The sequence below is a fragment of the Trichechus manatus genome, unplaced genomic scaffold (genome assembly GCF_000243295.1).
Source record: "Trichechus manatus latirostris isolate Lorelei unplaced genomic scaffold, TriManLat1.0 scaffold00327, whole genome shotgun sequence".
NCBI classification, from domain to species: Eukaryota; Metazoa; Chordata; class Mammalia; order Sirenia; family Trichechidae; genus Trichechus; species Trichechus manatus.
The window spans coordinates 166,926-186,768 of record NW_004444263.1 but is presented as its reverse complement, the minus strand read 5'-3'; the positions used below and the strand labels follow the sequence as shown (position 1 = coordinate 186,768).

At 52.9% G+C, this 19,843-nt stretch overlaps 4 protein-coding genes across 7 annotated transcripts in view; 3 read left to right on the top strand and 1 right to left on the bottom strand.

Annotated features, from left to right (window-relative positions):
- Positions 1 to 518: 518 nt before the first annotated feature.
- GPANK1 (G-patch domain and ankyrin repeats 1) lies at positions 519 to 3,754 on the top strand. Of its 2 annotated transcripts, none has more exons than XM_004390747.2 (3): positions 519 to 917; positions 1,364 to 2,099; positions 2,894 to 3,754. In XM_004390747.2, the coding sequence occupies exons 2-3, from the start codon at positions 1,468 to 1,470 to the stop codon at positions 3,336 to 3,338; spliced, it is 1,077 nt and encodes a 358-aa protein (XP_004390804.1). In that variant the 5' UTR covers positions 519 to 917; positions 1,364 to 1,467; the 3' UTR covers positions 3,339 to 3,754. The 2 variants fall into 2 exon arrangements, with proteins under 2 accessions (XP_004390804.1, XP_023581333.1); XM_023725565.1 differs by having other exon boundaries at positions 1,361 to 2,099.
- Positions 3,755 to 5,394: 1,640 nt separating this feature from the next.
- On the top strand, positions 5,395 to 7,177 carry CUNH6orf47 (chromosome unknown C6orf47 homolog). The gene has a single exon (XM_004390746.2). It carries the CDS (start codon positions 6,198 to 6,200, stop codon positions 7,089 to 7,091), a length of 894 nt encoding a protein of 297 aa, XP_004390803.1. The 5' UTR covers positions 5,395 to 6,197; the 3' UTR covers positions 7,092 to 7,177.
- A 12-nt stretch (positions 7,178 to 7,189) lies between these two features.
- Positions 7,190 to 11,566, bottom strand: APOM (apolipoprotein M). 3 transcript variants are annotated; one of them, XM_023725558.1, is made up of 6 exons: positions 11,551 to 11,566; positions 9,802 to 10,940; positions 9,269 to 9,423; positions 8,907 to 8,980; positions 8,713 to 8,811; positions 7,190 to 8,537 (listed from the first exon to the last, which is right to left on the bottom strand). In XM_023725558.1, exons 2-6 carry the CDS (start codon positions 10,036 to 10,038, stop codon positions 8,374 to 8,376), a joined length of 729 nt encoding a protein of 242 aa, XP_023581326.1. In that variant the 5' UTR covers positions 10,039 to 10,940; positions 11,551 to 11,566; the 3' UTR covers positions 7,190 to 8,373. The 3 variants fall into 3 exon arrangements, with proteins under 3 accessions (XP_023581326.1, XP_023581325.1, XP_004390802.2); XM_004390745.2 differs by lacking the exon at positions 11,551 to 11,566 and having other exon boundaries at positions 7,868 to 8,018; positions 8,439 to 8,537; positions 9,802 to 11,535; XM_023725557.1 differs by lacking the exon at positions 11,551 to 11,566 and having other exon boundaries at positions 9,802 to 11,535.
- A 573-nt stretch (positions 11,567 to 12,139) lies between these two features.
- Positions 12,140 to 19,843, top strand: part of BAG6 (BAG cochaperone 6) — a 12,133-nt gene continuing 4,429 nt past the window's right edge. Inside the window, exons 1-16 of the mRNA XM_023725523.1 lie at positions 12,140 to 12,364; positions 12,996 to 13,116; positions 14,279 to 14,396; positions 14,518 to 14,717; positions 14,959 to 15,012; positions 15,169 to 15,243; positions 15,865 to 16,103; positions 16,613 to 16,742; positions 17,192 to 17,389; positions 17,594 to 17,846; positions 18,142 to 18,219; positions 18,331 to 18,438; positions 18,562 to 18,674; positions 18,781 to 18,868; positions 19,081 to 19,364; positions 19,810 to 19,841. Of these exons, the coding sequence (XP_023581291.1) occupies positions 13,009 to 13,116; positions 14,279 to 14,396; positions 14,518 to 14,717; positions 14,959 to 15,012; positions 15,169 to 15,243; positions 15,865 to 16,103; positions 16,613 to 16,742; positions 17,192 to 17,389; positions 17,594 to 17,846; positions 18,142 to 18,219; positions 18,331 to 18,438; positions 18,562 to 18,674; positions 18,781 to 18,868; positions 19,081 to 19,364; positions 19,810 to 19,841 (2,078 nt within the window). The 5' untranslated portion in view covers positions 12,140 to 12,364; positions 12,996 to 13,008. The remainder of the gene's footprint in view (positions 12,365 to 12,995; positions 13,117 to 14,278; positions 14,397 to 14,517; positions 14,718 to 14,958; positions 15,013 to 15,168; positions 15,244 to 15,864; positions 16,104 to 16,612; positions 16,743 to 17,191; positions 17,390 to 17,593; positions 17,847 to 18,141; positions 18,220 to 18,330; positions 18,439 to 18,561; positions 18,675 to 18,780; positions 18,869 to 19,080; positions 19,365 to 19,809; positions 19,842 to 19,843) is intronic.

The window sequence follows — 19,843 nt, the reverse complement described above, 5'->3', positions numbered from 1 at the left end:
CCGAGGGGTCTAGTCCCATTCCTAGTCTCGTCCAGGCCGTCTAGACTTTCTCGCCTGTTAGGTCCCTTGCCCCAGTTTGCCTGCGCCTGGAGCTTCCCCTTCTCCATAGGGCCCACGTTTCACCCCGGGCCCCGGCCTCCTGAAGAGGGAGGTGCGGCCCGGCTCGTGCTGAGAGACCTAGGTGGGCTGGTCTGGTCTGAGTGATGTAAGAACCGGGACGGCTCAGTGCGCTAACCTGAGGTGGTACCAGCCATCCTGGCGCTTGTCCCCTTGCACTTTTCCATATCCTCTTAGGGCTTGACTGGGCCCTTCGGCTGCGGGCTCTAAGTGTGACCTTCGAACCCTGGTCAGAGAAAGCGTGAGGGGTAGCGTGACGTTATTTCATGTCACAGCTTCTCGGCATTCCACAGATTTCCCTCCTCCTCCTCAGTGCCTTTCTTAACCAAAGGGATGGTTTCCCAGCTCCAGAAAATGAACTCGGAGCGGGGGGCCACCTCGAGGGAGGCGAAGGGCATTGTGGGGCGTTATGTAAAAGCAGGCCCCCAACCGACAGATCTTCCTGGGTCCTCGCGCTACCTGGGCACGCGGCCCTTTGCACATCGACTACTGGAAAGATTCCAGGGTGGGAAACTGAACCGGGCGATTTGCGCACGCCTGCGCTCTGAAGTAATGATGGCTTTGGGTTTTTTTTTCTGCGACGCATGCGTATTCGTATGGTGTGGCTATTTGATTGTATCATCTCTTTTGATTAGAGTAGCGCCATTTTGCCGTACGGAAGCTACGAAGCAATGCAGGCGGAGCCTCTTGCCGAAATCTTCTTCCGGAGAAGTGTCACGACTGTTCATCGTTTGAGAGACGGAACGTCGAAATAGGAGCAATGAAGATTTAAAGAACCAGGCTGAATTTTTATCTTAAAGGTATGTCATACGGTGTGAGAAAGTGAGTTCCGAGAGAGACTGTTAGTAATTACTTTTATATGGGAGCGAGGTGGGAGGTCGGAACGTAGGACCTCTGAGCAACTCTCTCATGGAATTTTCTTTGTTGACATTTAGTAAGGAGCAGGTTTGTTATTGTCGGATTTCCTGTTTTTACATGTGACCTATGGCCCTTGGAGCCCTGGTGCCGCAGTGGTTAAGAGCTTGGCTGCTAACCAAAAGGTCGTCAATTCGAATCCACCAGTCGCTCTTTGGAAAGCCTGTGGGGCAGTTCTATTCTGTCCTGTAGGGTTGCTATGAGTCAGAATCGACTCGACGGCAAAGGGTTTGGTATGGCCCTTAGGCTCTGGCGGGTCTTAGATTGTGGGGTCACTTTTGGAGCGGGAGGGGATCTTTGACTCTAAGGCTACTTTTCCTCCTTCCAGCAGCTTCCTGGTGGTGGATCTGGTCACTGCAGGGGCCTTGGGGCAGTTGGCTTGCTTGTCACAGCCTTCCCTTGCCCAGTCTCATTTTCTCAGCTCTCGCAAAAGCCATGTCTAGGCCTTCCCTCATCACCTTCACCCCAGCCAGCGATTCTAGTGATCTCTGGAAAGATGGGCAGCAGCAGCAGCAGCAGCCACAGCCTAAGGAGCCGGAGCCCGCCTTGGATGGGTCTGCAGTCCGTGCTTTCTACGAGTCCCTGATTGGGAGTGAGAGCAGCCCTCCTGAACCCCAGAGATCACAGTCTGAGCCTGCAAGGGAGAGAAATAGGAAGAAAAGAAGACTGATGAGGGAGGCTGTGGCAGCAGTGGCAGCGGCAGCATCAGGGGGACGTGGACAAGAGGGATCCCTTGAGGCAGAGGACAAGATGACCCAGTGGATACTGAGGGCAGCTCAGGAGGGGGACCTAGCAGAACTCCGAAGGCTGCTGGAACCCCGTGAGGCAGGAGGAGCTGGGGGGAATATCAACACCCATGATGCCTTCTGGTGGACTCCGCTGATGTGTGCTGCCCGAGCGGGCCAGGGGGCAGCTGTGCGCTATCTCCTGGGCCGAGGGGCTTCCTGGGTGGGAGTCTGTGAGCTGGGTGGCCGGGATGCTGCCCAGCTGGCTGAAGATGCTGGCTTCCCTGAGGTGGCCCGCATGGTCAGGGAGAGCCATGGAGAGACGAGGAGCCCCGAGAACCGGTGAGGAAGCCTTACCCCACACACATCTTTCAATATGTTTGGCTCTTCCTACTCACTCTGCACCAAAGTCCCCAGAATAGAGTTGAGGGCACCCCTGCCCCCCAATATAGGTTGGTAAGGCAGTATAGTAGCATGATTACAGACATGAGCTCCCTGGGTTTGAATCCTGACTCCACTTACTTGGGCAAACAACCTAACAACTATGTGTCTCAGTTTCCTCATCTGAGAAACGGTGGGTAATAGTAACACCTTTCTCGTGGAGTTGTTAAGATTAAATGGCCTAATATGTGCAAACTGCTCGAACAGTGCTTGCCACATAGTTGTAGTTAGTTGCCATTGAGTCAATTCTAACTCATGGTGATCCCATGTGTGCACAGTAGAATGCTCCATAAGTTTTTCAAGGCTTTGACCTTTTGAAAGCAGATTGCCAGGCTTGTCTTCCTAAGGGCCTCTGGGTGGGTTTGAACTGCCAAGCTTTTGGTTAGCAGCAGAGCGCTTCACCATTAGTGTCACCCAGGGGCTCCTTTGCCACATGGTAAGCACTATATAAATATCAACTATAATCATTGTTACTGTTATTCCTTCCTTCCCCCAAGAGCCTTATGAGGCCTGGTTACCATCTCTTCTCCCAACCATTCCCCTCTGGGTTCCTCATTGCTAAATGGGGAGGAAGGCAATTTGTTCCTTTGCAGAAGGGCTGAAAAGACCCTGTCCCACCCTGTCAGCCCCCCCGAGGCCTCTGTACCCTTCTCCTGACCCATAACCCACTCCCTCAACTCCTTGTTCCTCTGCAGGTCCCACTCTCACTCCTCCCAGTATTGCGAGACCTGTGATGCCCATTTCCAAGATGCCAACCACCGCACATCCACCGCTCACCTGCTGTCACTGTCCCAGGGTCCCTGGCCCCCTAACCTGCCCTCTGGGGTGCCTGCCTCCAGCCCAGGCTTCAAGTTGCTTCTGAGGGGGGGCTGGGAGCCAGGGATGGGGCTGGGACCCCGAGGCGAGGGTCGTGCCAACCCTATCCCTACTGTCCTCAAGAGGGACCAGGAGGGTCTTGGCTACAGATCAGCACCCCAGCCCCGGGTCACACACTTCCAGGCTTTGGATACTCGGGCTGTGGCTGGGAGGGAGCGAGCACCTCGGGTGACCATGCTGAGCCAGAAAGAGGAGAGAAGGCGAGAGGAGAAGAGCAGGGCCTGGGAGCGAGATCTCAGGACATACATGAACCTTGAATTCTGAGCTTGGTGAGGTCTGACCCTGGTCTGCTGCTAGAGTCTGAACTTTGGCCCATGACTTGGGCACTTTGGCATCTACTTCCTGAGGTCAGCCCAAGTCTCAGACCCTCAGTTTTTGGTCAGTGGGCCCTGCCTTTTGGGAGGGAGTGGCTGAGAGTTGAGAAATAAATCAGTCTTTACCCTCTTTTGTGATCTATTCATTTTTGTGGATACTGTTTTGGGGAAGCCATGCTTAAGTCTGGGGGCCACATTAGCAAGGCCCATTGGAGCCAGAGGAGCAGCCACCTCCAGATGGCATGATAGGGTCATCTCCCTGCCAGTGTGATTCACTTCGAGGCCTAGCCCCTGCCAAGAGTACCATACCTATTCTTCCAAACCCCCTGAACCAGTGTCTTAGTCATCTAGTGCTATTCTAACAGAAATACCAGAAGTGGATGGTTTTAAGAGAAATTTATTCTCTCACAGTCCAGTAGGCTACAAGTCCAAATTCAGCCCCAGGGGAACGCTTTCTCCATTGGCTCTGGAGGAAGTTCCATGTCATCAATCTTCTTTTGATCTGGGAGCTTCTCTGCGCAGGAACCTCAGGTCCAAAGGACGTGTTTGGCTCCTGGCACTGCTTTCTTGGTGGTATGATGGTCCCATGTGTCTCTGCTCGCTTCTCTCTTTTATATCTCAAAAGAGATTGAATTAAGACACTACCCAATCTTGTAAACCTCATCAGTATAACCTCATCACAGTGATAGAATTTACAACACATAAGGAGATCACATATAACCTCATCATAGTGATAAAAGAGTTTACAACACATAAGGAAATCACATCAGATTACACAGTCATACAATACTGGGAATCATGACCCAGCCAAGTTGACATATTTTTGGGGGACACAATTCAGTCCATGACAACCAGGAAGCATCTGCAGCTCCATGCAAGTCTCATGACCACTCCAGTCAATTAAATCACTGATTTCACATATACAGTGTGCTAAGAATAAGACATTGCCAACCCTCAAGGAGCTCACGAGTGGAGGGAGAGATAGCCCTGTGGTCAAATATTATATTGCATGGCAGTCAGATACTGTACTGCATGGTGGTGGTGGTGGGGATCAGGGAAGGCTCAGAGAAGAGGTGATGAGAGTGGGCTGGATCTTGCAGGAAGAGTCGAATGTGATGAAGGGCCCAGAGACTTATGACAACCCAGTTTGAACACCATTGGCTGAGCTGCCACCAGAACTCTGGCCTTCCCAACTCTAAGCTTTTAAGCCCAAACCCACTGCAGCCCAATTGATCTAGACTCATTGTGACCCTGTAGGACAGAGTAGAATTGCCCTGAAGGGTTTCCAAGGCTGTAAACCCTTATAGAAGCAGACTGCCACATCTTTCTCCTGCCGAGCTGCTCGTGGGTTCCAACTGCCCACCTTTTGGTTAGCAGCTGAGCGCTTAACACTGCGCCACAGGATTTTCTAACTTTAAGCCAATGTTCTTCATTTCACTAGCTGATACCTCCTGAGGACAAAAAGCATATCCTACTTGTCTACAGTCGTCTTTCCCACCCCTTCGCACTCCCCACTTCCATGTCCTGCTCATGGCAGGTGCCAGGCACTTAAAAGAGTTCGCTACTGTCATACCCAGGGAATAAACTCTGTGCATGGAGTGACAAGAAAGGGCTACCCAAGTTCCAAGACTCCCCTTATCGTTTTTCTTTCTGGAAAAGGCTTTTATGAAGTGGGAGACAGGAAGAGGGAATCCGCGAAAGGGAGCACTGGCTAAGGTTGGGGGTTGGTGTGCAGGGAAGAACCCAATAGCAGGGACTGCGGGGAGCATTCGAGTTTAGGGAAGCAAGGGGGCTTCCGGGCGGCAGAAATAGAGAACTGGGTTTCTGTTCAGACCTGTACTGTAGCTAGCTAATTTGGTCCGCACCACTGCGTAAGGCCGACGGCGCACGAATGGCGCGCGCAGACGGCGCGGGGTGGGGGTGGGGTGGTGGTGAGCGGGGGCGGTCGATTCTCAGGGTCCGCCCCGGGAGCTGCAGGCTCCGCCCCCGCCTCTCTCTCTGGTCCCGGTGAGGCTTCTTCCGGGCACCGCGGATCCCGGTGGCTTTGCGAGGCCGCGGCCACACACTAGGCCGTGGAGGGGCCGCCGCGCGCTGCACCGGGACGCCTGGGTCCTTAAGTAGGCCCGCGCGTCGCCCCCGCGACTGGAATCACGGAGGACATCCCCGGCCTGACCTTGGGGAGGCCGCGATTCGGCTGCGCGCTCGGGGATTGGTCGGGCCACCTCATAGGACGAATAATCCCCTAAATCTAGAGACAAACGTTGCTGGCTGGAGTTTGCTGGACAGCCCCTCCCCCAGCAAGGACACTTCCTATTCCTTGAGCTCCTCTAGGGCAGCAGTTCAAGACTCCCCACATCCAGGAATACTTAGGACCCAGGGCCACATCTCTTCTTGAATGGAGAACAGCCTCCCCAGTTTCTGGGGCACCTTGGGGCGTGGCTTGGTGAGTGAAACTTGGGGTGCTGCCTGCTGGGAAGGAACTCAGAAACACAGAGAGGACACTTTGGGGGGGTGACCCAGACCTTGTTAGATCCTGAGACTTTTGTGTTGTGTGTGTGTGTGTGTGTGTGTGTAGGGGGTGAATGAACCTGGATGTGCCTTTCTTCTTTACCCCCAAACTAAAAAAACTGGCTACCGCCCCCTGCCACATTTGAGGCTACATGACCACCCGGGAAAGTGGGGAGCCACTTCTGAATTCAGAATAGGATGGCTTCACCAAGCAGACATCTGTTATTCTGACCCAATCTGAGAGTCTGAGCAGTGCCAGGAAGGGGGCCCAGAGTTTTGGGCCTCAGTAAGCACCACAGCCATGTTTCTCCGACGACTGGGTGGCTGGTTACCTCACTCCTGGGGCCGCCCGAAACCGACGAAGCCCGACCTGTCTGCCCCAGAACTCAGACGGATGGACAGCTCCCCAGAGAATTCAGGGAGTGACTGGGACAGTGCCCCCGAAACCGTGGGAGATGCGAGGCCTCCCAAGGCCAAGGACTCAGAGACACGAAAGAGTCCTGGGACTGCTCCAGAATCAAGCAGGGGCCCCCCAGTTGCTCACCTGGGGAGCAGAAGAACGGAATCTCTCAAGTTGGACAAGGCTGTCACTGGCACTGAAGAGTCTGGGAGACTGGAGGCTGGAGGGACCATTGCCAAACTGGGACAGGATCCTGTAGACTCAGGCAGTGCCAGGAGATCCGGGGTGCTCCCCGAAGGGGGACTGAGCCCCCCTGGGTCTGAAGCCCCAGTGGAGAAGCCAGGTCGGCGGCAGAAGCTACTGGGCTGGCTGCGGGGGGAGTCAGGTGGTGGTGCAGGGACTCCTGCACCATACATGGGGGACCCAGAGGAGTGTCTGCAGATCTCCACCAACCTGACCTTGCACCTGTTGGAGCTGCTGGCCTCAGCCCTGCTGGGGCTGTGCTCGAGGCCGCTGCGGGCAGCCTTGGATGCGTTGGGCCTGCGCGGGCCACTGGGTCTCTGGCTTCACGGGCTGCTGTCCTTCCTGGCTGCCCTGCATGGGCTGCATGCCGTGCTAAGCCTCCTTACCGCCCATCCCCTGCACTTTGCCTGCCTCTTTGGCCTCCTGCAGGCCCTGGTGCTGGCTGTCAGTCTCCGGAAGCCCAGCGGGGATGAGGAGGCCACTGACTGGGAGAGTGAGAGGTTGGGGAAGGAGGGCGAGGAGCAGAGGGGAGACCTGGGAAAGGGGCTGTGACTGTGGGGTGGGGCGTGACCCAGGACCCTACCCTCAGTGGGATGGGGGCAAGTGGTGAAGACAGTGTGGACTTCAGGAGGAGAGTGGGGGGCATGACCCAGATCGGGAGCACAGGAACTTCAGGGATGGGGAAGAAAACCCAGGGCATGAGGGTACAGAGCACCCTTCACACACAGGAGAGAACAGGGCTGTTTTAGGGCTTCTGTGTTTATGGATGGTGGGAGCATCCCTTAGATTCACCAGCTGTCGTCACTTTTTACTTTTACATTTCCTCCAGTTCATTAAAAAAAAAGGGGGGGGGATACTAAAGGGTTCTTTCTATCTTTTATAACTCCCCAAGGATGGAGGAGACCAGAAGCAGGACAGACAGACTTCTGGGGTAAGAGGATGGTTGGGACACTCAAGGGATCTCCTGCATTCTGGGATCTCAGCCATCCTGGAAGAGTAGGCTGCTAGGCAGGTGGATTTTGGGGGGGGGTCTGGATGCAGGCCTACGGGGGGTAGGGAGCCTGCAGGAATGTTCATGGGGGCCAGAGGGAGTGGGGATGATGCAGGCAGGTCAGGCAGCATGGGGGAGGCACTGGAGTTTGCAGTTCCACTTGAGTTAGGAGTTTGCTCACTCAGCAATAAATTGTGTCATACCCAATCCTAAATATACCACTACAAAGTGAGAGTTACCACCACTCAGTGTCCTTCCTGACGCCGTCCAGCTGGGGGTTTAGTGGGAGTGTTGAAATATGGAGAGTAGGATTGCTATCTGGAGACAAACCCAGGAATGAGGATTGGAAAATAATCTTTATTATTCTTGAAAGGGAGTCGGAAGTCTCTAGCTAGTCTCCTCCCAACCACCACCCTGGCAGCTCCCACAGTATCCATCTGGGGGCACAGATGAAGCCACAGGTCAGTTACTGGACAGCTCACAGGCCTCTGGCAGGAGGAAGAGAAGAGAAGATGGAAAGGAAGAGCAAGGAAAGACGCAAGCAAGGTTGGTGGTAATGGGAGGGGAAGAATGCATTCCTTTATTCCACCATGTTCCTTCTTTCCAAAAAGGGATCTCTGAGGCCTTCTTCCCTCCACGTCTGACCCTTTACCCACTATAAACTCAGAAACCCCTGGTTTGAGTAGCCCAGGGCCCAGCCTGGGTTCCTCAGGTGACATCACAGCCCTTGGCCACCTGCCTCTGGTGCTATCATAGCTTATGACACAAATGGGAGTGTCAGCATAGCCATTCTGATGATGTCAGCTTTGGCCATGTCCTCCTATGATGTCACATGAGCCCCTTTCATCCAGCACTCCCAGAAGACTTGCTCAGTCCTTGTCCTCTACTGTAGGACTTTATCCCCTCACCTTGATCCCTGGGCGTCAGTAAGAAGGCCTTGGAATCCATGCAGGAGGTCAGGGACTGGAATTCCTCCACACATTTCTCTGGAGGGTGTGGTGAGCGATCTAGAAGGGCAGAGCAGGGCCAGGCTAGCTGAGCTCCTGCTCCTCAGCACATACCCTGGTAAGGGCCTCATGGAAGCACTCAGCCCTCTCTGGGGTGATGTCATTGGGTCCAGAGTGAGGGGCCCTTCTGCCCTCTCCTTTCCCTCTGACCCTTCCTGCCTTACACCCTACTCACTATAGAGGAGGAAGCGCTGGTAACCCTGGCCCATCTCTTTCAGCATGATTCCACCTGGGCATGAACTGGAGAAGAGCTCGGTCTTCATGTCAGGGCGGCCTATGAGGGTGGGTGGGGGGAAGGGGTGAGGACAGAGATGCAAAACCAAGCAAGCCCAGGGGATTTGGGGAGGGTGCGGTCTGGAGGGAACCAACCTTCGGTTCTTAGATCAGTGCTCCCCTCAGTCAGGTGGTAGGTCCATTTCCGGGGCACACAGAGCCCGTTTTTCCTGCAGAGGTGGTGGTGGCATGGAGGAGAGATTGAGTAACACCCCAGCCACACAGCATCTGCCTCCATTTATTCCATCTTATTCCTCCTTGAAGCCTGGATCTCCTTGGGTTTCAAGCTACCAGGGGATGGTTAGGCCCATCTCTCTCTGTCCAGAGGGAAACTAATAGAGCTTTTGAGCCAAGTGGGCCAAGAACAGTGGATATATCAGCCAAGAGCATGGCTCTTGGAGGTGGGTGCTCACACTTTGGTCAGAGACTGCACCCACTGGTACTGCCTCCTCACTCACGTGCGGATGGTAGCTCGAAGCTGGAGCTGCATCGGGATAGAGCCAGCAGTCATGTTGAAGACAATGTTGTCCACAGGGTCAAAAGTGGCCAGTTCTTCTCTGGTGGGAGCTGCCCCTGCGATAAAGTACCACTGGCCCAGGTGGGGCTCTGGAAACTGGAGAGACAATTAGGGGAGCAAAAGAGAGTGGGTCCCATCACAGGATCCATCCAACCTCTTCATCAGCCAGCCTGGGAAGACTTAGGGGTGGGAGTGTTGGCTGCTTTCCTCTTTCCATTTGGATCTATGACAGAGTCATCAATGACTTTTTCCTCTTTGCTCCTCCCCAATCAACCTAGCTAACCAGCCCACTCCCAATTCTGCCATGTCTCCACGCTGATGACTACAGTCCTAGTATTTTTCTTATTCTTGCATTCATCATCACAACACTCATACCCTCTTCCTACTCTCCCAGTGAGGCTTCTGGTCATCCTAGGCCACCCACCTGAGTCCTCAGAGCCTCCACTATAGGCTTCCCTCATTCCCAGTCCATACCTCTTTCCCATCCATTCCTAGAGTTGTCAGTTGACTGGGCTCAGGGCACTGGTAAATGGAGTTAAGGAGAATGCCATAGAGGTAGAGGAGAGCTGCCCAAATTTGGTGGAACATCTTCAGGCAGGAAAGATCCGATGCCCTGCTTGGGGTGGCTGGTGCCTTAACTGCTCTGTCCCCTGCTGGCTGCTCAGTCCACTCTGCTCCCAGCCCCCTTGCCTTGACCCTTGACCCTTTCATCTGCTAATGAGTAACTTCAACCTTGTTTTCCAACCCAAGCCTGGATTCGGATCTTCCTCCCCCTCCTCTAGATGCAGCCAGTCCACAATATACCCTGGTAGGTCCAGGGTCTCTGAGGAGTTATGAGAGCTGAGCTGCTCAATCCATATCTGAGCTGGATACCTGCTATGTTGTGCAGCATTGAAGAGGGGCTGCTTGATTGACTCCTTCATTCCTTCACTTAGCAAACTTGTTTTGAGTCCTAGTTGTTTGCCTGGAACTGGCTAAGCCCTGGGGACATAAGGGTGAATAAGACATAGTCCCTGGCCTTGAAGAAGTCTAGGGAAAACCAGCTGTATAAACAAATCATTGCAATACAACCTGATAAGTACTTTAGAGCAGGTATGAACCAGGTACTGGGGGGTGATGGGTGGGAGGCTCTCTCTCTGAAGGAATTTGTAATTGGGGAAACTGTACCCTTGGAAAAGTTTGCTGACAAAGTGAGTTTATTCATTGAAGTTTATTGCTAAGCAAGAGGCTATATAATCCAATGGCTAACAGGAGAGACTTTGGTGTCACGAGGACCTGGGCTCAACCCCCAACTCTACTACTTACTAGACCTTGAGCAATTTTATTAATCTGTTTCCTCATCTGCAAAATGGGCAAATAATCAGTTTCACAGGATTAAATAATACATACAAAACCTAGCAAATGCCTGCATTTGGTAAACTCAAGGTAAATAGTCACTGTAATTAATAGTAATATTTGCAAAACACTTACTAGTTTCTGGTGGGTAATAAGTTCTCAAGTAATACGAGGAAAGGAAACGAAAGTTGTCAAGAAGCAGTAATTGGATAGTGCCAAGTGGGTGGAGCAGACATTTAATGCGAAGAGGTGAGGCTTCCCTATTTATAACACAAAGACTGCAAACAACAAAATTGTCATGAGAGGCGGTTTGCTATAGGCTTGTGATTTAGTTAAAAAAAAGAAACAAATTAATCTGGGTGATGGGTATATAAGTGTTCCTTATACTATTCTACTTGGGTATGTTTGAAATATTTTATAGTAAAAAATAAAAATTCAACTTATTGGAGCAGCAAAGTAGAGATGCTTGAGCCAGTCTGGCAGGTCTATGACTGTCAGTTTTGCCACTTACGTTCGCCTACACGTACTCACCTATAAAATAGATGTAAACATCTATCTTAGATGTTGAAAGGCTTAAATATGACCACAGTACTGTACAATTTTAATATATTGCCTGGCACAAACTAAGTACTCACTAGACAGGTGTTTATTAAAACTTTTCATTGGGACTTGGGTATGTAAAAGCTATGAATCTTGGAAAGGCACCCCCTGCGGCAGGCAACCCAGCAGCAACGGTCTAGCTGGAGGAGTCGTAGCGTCGCGGGGCCGAGGACCTTGCCCTTGAAGGAAGGGCACAGAGGGGCAATAACCAAGACAGCCTGGGCCTGCCAAAGCCCCGAGTCAGAGTTTCATCTTTCGGTCCAGTGTGACTCCATTTGCCACAATTACCAAATTTGGAAAGGCCTCTTTTCTTGACAAAACTCCTGAAAGCTGGCAACATCCTTAGCTTTCCAAAGGCATGGCGTGTCCCCTCGGCCGCGCACCAACGGTAAGGAACATGGCGCCCGGACACCACAAAACGCCCACCGGGTAGAACCGAAGACAGACGAACGACAGGACCGCACGCAAAAGAACGAACACTGCACGAGTCGCCCCAACCGCCTGCGGAAATATGATTTCCGGACGGGGCCGAAGGAAAGGCATAGCGAGGGCTACACTGAGAGGAAGGCAGAGTTTTAGGTGACCAGAGCAGTGCCGCCTGAAAGTCTCTGCCTGCCAGGACTTTAACAAAGATTAAACGAGGCAGAGTGTCAAATATTCACATTTCAAGAGCCGTGCAACAGTCCAAAGCCTCTCTCCAGGCAGTCCTAGAGTTCCATCTAGTAATTTATTTTCAGGCATTGCGTGGCCACCTCAACCTTCTATCGCTCAAACGCTCGAGTAGGAGAATCGGGGGGAGGTGGGGAAGTGCTTCAGAATGTACGCATGCGTAGTGCGACTCACGCAGGCGCAATACGGTCCCCCGGGCGACGGCGGTGGCGGCTCCTCGGGGTGCTCGGCTCCCTCCCATCTAGGCCGGCCCCGGACCGTCTTGCCCCCAGGGATTCATTCCTTTGGGGGCTGCGGACTTTCTCGTCGTATCCCACAAAAGGAAAGCTTGGGGCCCTGGGGGGAGCCGGAAGTACCGCCTTGCGATCCCAAAACACGATCGGGGAAACGGAAGTGGCCGTCGGTGGCAGGTTGGGGGAGACCGGAAGTGACGGTACCGTGGGGAAGTCGGGGGTGGAGCTGCGGAGTAGTGTGTGTGTGAGAGTGTGTGTATGTGTGTGTGTGTGTGTGTGTGTGTGTGTCTGGCTGTGTGTTGATTGCGCCGCTCCGCTGGATCACCGAGGGAAGGCGGAAGAGGGGGGCAATCAGCTAGCCGGTCCCGCCCCCCGTGAGTGTCTGCCGTCTGTCGTGACTTAGGCGGGTTCGATGGGCGTGGCGCGCGTGCGCGAAGCCACTTTCTCCGCAGTGTCTGGCGCGACCCCCGGTCTCGCAGTGTCCCAGGGTTTGCCGACCCCTAGGGCCTTTGTCCTGTCGCGACCGGTGATGACATTGGTCTCGTGCTTCCTTTCCTGCTTCCTAATCCGACCGGCCCGCCCTTATTGTGATTGGCATCGTGGAGCCCCTCTCATCTCCCGTCTTCCAGCTCCCTTTGCCGTCGATCCCCTGCCCTTTGTGTTTCTCTTTATGCGCCCTGGAATCAGAAGGGGGATGGGGGCGGGTGTGAGTGCGTGTGCTTGTGTGGGAGAAACTTTTTAGATGTTGGGGCGGGGACTCAGGCTGGGGAGGCTTCCGGGTATATAAAATCTGCTCCGGGCTACAGCCGATCTCGCTCCATTCTTCCCTAGAGAGCTGTTGGCCATGGAACCCAATGATAGTACCAGTACCACTGTGGAGGAGCCTGACAGCCTGGAGGTGCTGGTGAAGACCCTGGACTCTCAGACTCGGACCTTTATTGTGGGGGCCCAGGTGAGAGTTCACCACTTTTGGAAGACACCGATTAGCTCTCTCTTTTGTAGGCTCCTTAGCCTGAGGGAAGAGCCTGATTTTCTGGTCCTCCAAATTTTCTGCCCCTGATTTGTTTATTCATTCAGATTCTATACAAAACGTTTGTGGTGTTTCTTGTTGAGTGAAAAGATATGGTTTCTGATGAGTGAGGCAGATTTTCTGCCTTCCTCTACCTCTGTAGAACTCATTGCAGAGGGTTATACAGAGGAGGAGCAATCTGTATCCCATCGTTGTAGGTGGATGTCAGCCCAAAGGGGCAGACACGGCTCCTGCCTTTGGGAGAACACACGGACCCAAAACACAAGTATGTCTTAAACACAAAAAATCAGTCAGGTCTGTACCATGTTTTTAAGGCTAGAAATCAGAGCTCATAATGAAAGTAGAGCCCAAATAGACTGCTGAGTGGAATTAGGAATGTTTGTGGCATACTTTTAATTTGTTGAGTTTGATATCATGGATACAGTTATCTTTGTTTTTATTCGTGTAATACTTGGAGACAAAATTGTGAGTGGATTCGAATCGTCCAGGGGCTTTTGAAACATGGTATTATATGTAGTATTTAAGAAAACCATATGGGTTTTTGTGATTAGACGTTACATAAACACCATGGTACTTCTTAGAGGTGTTTAGCTGTGAAAAGTGTTTTCTTTCATGCTCCCTTCTTGCTTCCTTCTTGGTTGGATCTTCCTTCGTTAACCAAGTTCCTCACTCATTTTCTTCATCATTTTTGTTATTTTTGAGATTACAGGGTTGTCTGTGGTAAATAAACTTTTGGTATCGTTTTGTGTTTGTGGATGGGTGACCCCCTCTGGCATGTCAAGACACACATTCCCTTGGGAGCCAAGCATAGAAGGAGAGAATTGGAATGTCAGTTGGCTTTTCTGTTTCTCAGCCGTGTAATTCTCTTTTGGGCCTGTAACCTGAGCTTCGTAAGTTTATTGACTGTATCTTGACAGATGTTTTCTCAGATATTTGCATGGTAACTGTTGACAGCCAGTACAAATGGTTAGTGATTTTATGATGGTTTTTGCTCCTCATTCTCATGAGTCAATTGTCACTTCTCTGTTCTTCCTTCTTCTTCCCTCCGTTCCCTGATTCTATTCATGTCTGTTTTTCCTTGCAGATGAATGTAAAGGAGTTTAAAGAGCACATTGCTGCCTCTGTTAGCATCCCTTCTGAGAAACAAAGGCTCATCTACCAGGGTCGTGTTCTACAGGATGATAAGAAGCTCCAGGAATACAGTAAGGGGGTGGGGGATGGCAGTTCAGAGGTTGAGGCTGCTGTGCCAGAGTGATGGGCTGAGGTCATGGGTTTACCTGATCATACAATGTTTTGGTGTGTGTCTTTTTTTTTGCACTGCAGATGTTGGAGGAAAGGTTATCCATCTCGTGGAACGGGCTCCTCCTCAGACTCAGCTCCCTTCTTCTGGGGCATCTTCTGGGACAGGATCTCCCTCAGCTACCCATGGTGGGGGACCCCCACCTGGTACTCGGGGTCCTGGGGCCTCTGTTCATGACCGGAATGCCAACAGCTATGTGATGGTTGGAACCTTCAATCTTCCTGTAAGCTTGTGTTCCGCATGGGAGGGTTTTTGTGGGTAAGGGTAGATTTGGTTGTGGTAGCAGCAGGGAGCTTGTAAGACAGGTGTCTCAGTCTATAGATGGGGTTTGGAGGTTCCTGTGGTCTGATATTTGCCTCAGTCTTTGAGGAGAAAGGGAGGTGGGGCTCCAGAGAATGAGTTGGAAGTATGGGGGCCTTAGTGTTTGGCTTCTCCCAGAGCAACTTCCCTTACCCTTTCCCCAGAGTGACGGCTCTGCTGTGGATGTTCACATCAACATGGAACAGGCCCCAATTCAGGTATTGTGGGGCCTGGGAGGGTCAGGGAAGGGGATCTGGGAGAATGAGGCCTTGAGGTGGGGTGGACCTTGCTGAGGAGATGGCTGGGACCTGGTTTAGTAGGCGGTGGAGCTTACCGCTTCAAACCTGCCCTGATCATTACTCCTCTTGCCACAGAGCGAGCCCCGAGTTCGGCTGGTGATGGCTCAGCACATGATCAGGGATATACAGACCTTACTATCTCGGATGGAGGTAAGCAGGCAGGGATGGCTAGGGTCTGTGTGTCTTTCTCTGTGTACCCTCTTTGTCTCAGCCTGGGGGTGGGGGAATGACGGGCCTTATCCATAGAATTTTGCCTCGCTAATCTGGTTTTTTCTCTGTAGTCTTCATTTTTTCGAGCAGAAAAAGTATCTTTGTGAGGCTATCTTGTCCCTGTGAATCCTCTCGGTGGCTGGTGTCTGGGAAGTTTGTTTCAGATTTTTCAGATAATTCTCATGGCTTTTTTTCTTTCCCTTAAAAAAAGATTTCATGTTTTAATTTTTTATTTCTTATGTTTAATGTGAGGACATCCTAATTTCATTACTTTGTACTATAGCTGCAATTTGCTTATTCTGTATCTTTCCTTGTGGAGGTTTAGAAACTACAGTGTCTACTTTTTTTTTGGTCGGTTATTTACAAATATTACAAATGTTTATCGTGCACCTAATTCGTGCAAGTCTTTTGCTAGTTGCTGGGGAGTCAGATGCAGACGCAAAGCTCTGCTTTCAAGCAGCCAAGTTAGAGCATGTTCTCCACTCAGTTTTTTTTGACCTGAGTGGTGCTCTGCAGTGGTCTCATCCTGCCTTTGGTGTCCTGATTCTCCTCTACCTTCAGTGTCGGGGGGGGCCCCAAGCCCAGCACAGTCAGCCGCCGCCGCAGATGCCGACTGCTGTCCCGGAACCAGTAGCCTTGAGCTCTCAAATATCAGAACCCGTCGAAAGTGAAGCCCCTCCTCGGGAGCCTATGGAGGCAGAAGAAGTAGAGGAGCGTGCCCCAGCGCAGAACCCAGAGCTCACCCCTTCTGGTCCAGCTCCTGCAGGGCCAACAGCTGCCCCAGAGACAAATGCACCCAAGTGAGAGACAGAGGGCACCCACAGGGGAGTGAGGAGTCCTAAGTGAAGTATGGGGACTAAGAAAGGTGTGATGGGAGGGAAGGATTGCTTGGAGGTCTTGCTTATAAGATCAGCTGTGAGGGGCAGGGGGCGCTCTGGTTGTAGGTAAATGGGATTGGACTGGCAGCTGAGCAGAGGCACTGCTGTCCGTGGGGCAAGGAAATCCTAATGGTGCCACCTGAGCCTGTTCCAGACTCTCCCCAGTTGACATGGGCCCCATCTTTACTCTTCAGAATTAGTTTCTTACCTTTGTAGGTACAGGAGTGTGCAGTGGGGAGGGTGGGTGCAGTTGTTTTTCCTCTCCCCATCTTTCTTGGTGGGGGCAAAGCACAGACGCTCTGTTAGTCCAGGAAGGGTTGGATCAGGGTCTGGGAGGCCAGGGAGAGACAGGGCACGTGTGGGCGTGGTTGACTGTGAGGTTGGGAGCCTGAGGAAAGCCTTGGCTCACTGCCTCTTGGGGTTGCCCGCAGCCATCCTTCCCCTGCGGAGTACGTCGAGGTGCTACAGGAGCTGCAGCGGCTGGAGAGCCGCCTCCAGCCCTTCCTGCAGCGCTATTACGAGGTTCTGGGTGCTGCTGCCACCACGGACTATAACAACAATGTGAGTTCTCCCACTTCCTCACCCCAGAACTCCCTGAACAGAACAGGCTGGAATACAGATAACCGCTCTCCTCCCCAGCCCCCCAAAAATAAGACATTGTGTGCAGTGAAATGAGTTTCGCCTAGATATGTAAGTCAGTCGTTTGTTTTTCTCTTCCAAGGAAGGTGACGCAAATTCTCGTTCCCTTGAGTAAATTATTTAGAGAGTTTACGAAGTAAGAGAGATCAGTGGAAGTTGACTTACCAATTTATTGTAGAGTTTGTCTTAATAGGAAACTTTTTATGCACATAAGGTATGATTTAGTTACAAAGATTTGGCGTACATAGAAGCTGTCAGGCATGTGACTGGAAGTTTAAAGGTGTGGCATTTCAAAAAGCACTGATGCTTTTGTTGGTGAGGTGGGTTCCCACCTGATAATCTCTGTCTCTGTGTTTGGTGTGGGAGTACAGCACGAGGGCCGTGAGGAGGATCAGCGGTTGATCAACTTGGTAGGGGAAAGCCTGCGGCTGCTGGGCAACACCTTTGTGGCACTGTCTGACCTGCGCTGCAACCTAGCCTGTGCACCACCACGGCACCTGCATGTGGTCCGGCCCATGTCCCACTACACCACCCCCATGGTGCTCCAGCAGGCAGCCATTCCCATCCAGGTGGGCCGGGTAGCCTGGCTGGAGGGACACTGGAGGGTTGTTGGTGGGGTGACCCAAGGTAGCCCTTGGGTTTAAAGGATGCTAGAAAGGGAGGAGACTTTGGGAACAGTGATGACGCATGGGAGAGTCTTTAGAGGTATATCATGGAGTCCTCTGGGTTGGGCTCTTATGTTTTTCTCCTTTCTGCCTGGTTCTCTTCTCCAGATCAACGTGGGGACCACTGTGACCATGACAGGGAATGGGACTCGGCCCCCCACGACTGCCAATGCAGAGGCACCACTCCCTGGTCCTGGGCAGTCTGCATCCCTGGCTCCCTCTTCTACCACTGTCGAGTCCTCAACTGAGGGGTCGCCCCCACCGGGCCCAACTCCCGCACCAGCCACCAGCCACCCGAGGGTCATCCGCATTTCCCACCAGAGTGTGGAACCCGTGGTCATGATGCACATGAACATTCAAGGTGAGTTAGGATTTGGCAGGGAAGAGCAGCAGGAGGAGGGTGGGTGAAGTCGGTGCTGTGGGATGAGGGAGCGAGAGTGGGCAAGGGACAGGCTGGCAGTGGTAGCCTAGGGTCAGAGGAGAAATGTATGTGGGGAGGGACAGGAGAGGACTATATTGTACTTGGAGACTTGTGTAGTGAAGAGAAAAGGAGGAAAAGGCAGGCTCTCTGGTCAGAGAAGTGGGGCCTGGAGGACGGCTGATGTCGGGAGGATGCCTCTAGGCCTTGCCACCACTCTCTCTGTTTCCCTGCCCAGATTCTGGCATGCAGCCCAGTGGAGTTCCGAGTGCTCCCACTGGCCCCCTAGGACCCCCTGGTCATGGCCAAACTCTGGGTAAGAGTGAGGGTATGAGAGCAGGCTGAGCTCTGGGTAGAGAAGGGGTAGGGCCGAATGGGTGGGTTGAAGGGGGTCCAGGTTCAAGGTTACATCAGACCCGCCCCCCAGGCTCCACCCTCATCCAGCTGCCCTCCCTGCCCCCTGAGTTCATGCACGCCGTCGCCCACCAGATCACTCATCAGGCCATGGTGGCAGCTGTTGCCTCCGCGGCCACAGGTAATGACCTGGAAGGGGAGGCCTGGGAGGCGGGTCATGGTCCAAGGTGGCGGGTGCTATCGGCTGGTGGGCAAGGGCCCAGCCCTCAGCCCTCTTCGGTCTCTTCTCCTCTGTCACCCACAGGACAGCAGGTCCCAGGCTTCCCAACAGCTCCGACCCGGGTGGTGATTGCTCGGCCCACCCCTCCACAGGCTCGCCCTTCCCATCCTGGGGGCCCCCCAGTCTCTGGGGCTCTGGTGAGTATGTGGGGGAGGGTTCCAGTGTGGAAGAGCCTGGGAAAGAATCCTATGTAGTGGATGGCAAGGGCAGGACTGAAGGTCTCCCTTTCTCCTCTCTTCCCAGCAGGGCACTGGGCTGGGCACCAACGCCTCTTTGGCCCAAATGGTCAGCGGCCTCGTGGGGCAACTTCTTATGCAGCCTGTCCTTGTGGGTGAGTCTCATTCTTCTTTCTCCACCTCAAACTTAACCAGGTTTCCGTGGTTCTGAAGTCTTGACACTCTCTCCCTACTTTGCTCACTGGCACTTCTCAGTTCTCTCTATATTTTCTTTGTTTTTGCTTTCCTGCTGGAAAGACCATAAGTGGGGCTGCTGTGGTGTCTTGTTTTTCCTCAGATTTCAGTTTTCTCCCTTCGGTCCTTACAGCTCAAGGGACCCCAGGAATGGCTCCACCTCCAGCCCCTGCCACTGCTTCGGCCAGTGCCGGCACCACCAACACAGCTACCACCGCTGGCCCTGCCCCTGGAGGGCCTGCCCAGCCTCCACCCCCTCAACCCTCAGTGGCTGATCTTCAGATCTCTCAGCTCCTGGGAAACCTCCTGGGGCCAGCGGGGCCGGGGGCTGGAGGGCCTGGTATGGCTTCCCCCACCATCACCGTGGCAATGCCTGGGGTCCCTGCCTTTCTCCAAGGCATGACTGACTTCTTGCAGGTGAGTACCAAGCTTAACCTTCACCTTACCCTTTTCTCTCCCCCAGCCCAGTCAGGCATTGGTACGTTGTTGCCATTACACAGCTACTGTGCTACAGCCCCCTGGTGGTGTGCTAGAGTGGGAAGGAACTCTGGAAATTCGTTGACTCTGAGCCCCTCAGTTTGAAGAGGAGGAAACAAGACTGAGAGAGAGGACAGTAATTAGTGTCACTGCCTGGTGCTCTAATCCATTTAGGAGGAGAGAGGTAGTTGCTCAGCTTAACTTTCCCATTGAACCCTGCTCTTGAGCACCTGCCTGTGAGTATTAGGCTTCGAAAAGTAAAGACCAGACTATAACTTTCTACCTTTCCAGACACCTGTTGACATGTGCTCTCCGGATGCCATTTTATGTCTTTGTCTCCGTTCTCACTTCATCTTCTGTTCTTTATTGCTCTTCTGCTTGCCAGGCAACACAGACGGCCCCTCCACCCCCGCCACCAC

Excerpts from the sequence above, each read along its gene's own strand:
- GPANK1 (XM_004390747.2), top strand. The coding sequence starts at position 1,468 with ATGTCTAGGCCTTCCCTCATCACCTTCACCCCAGCCAGCGATTCTAGT. Across the intron at positions 2,100-2,893 it reads ACGAGGAGCCCCGAGAACCG|GTCCCACTCTCACTCCTCCC; the intron begins GTGAGGAAGCCT and ends GTTCCTCTGCAG.
- CUNH6orf47 (XM_004390746.2), top strand. The coding sequence starts at position 6,198 with ATGTTTCTCCGACGACTGGGTGGCTGGTTACCTCACTCCTGGGGCCGC.
- APOM (XM_023725558.1), bottom strand. The coding sequence starts at position 10,038 with ATGAAAGGGTCAAGGGTCAAGGCAAGGGGGCTGGGAGCAGAGTGGACT. Across the intron at positions 9,424-9,801 it reads TAGGAATGGATGGGAAAGAG|TTTCCAGAGCCCCACCTGGG; the intron begins GTATGGACTGGG and ends TTGTCTCTCCAG. Across the intron at positions 8,812-8,906 it reads CACTGATCTAAGAACCGAAG|GCCGCCCTGACATGAAGACC; the intron begins GTTGGTTCCCTC and ends CCACCCTCATAG.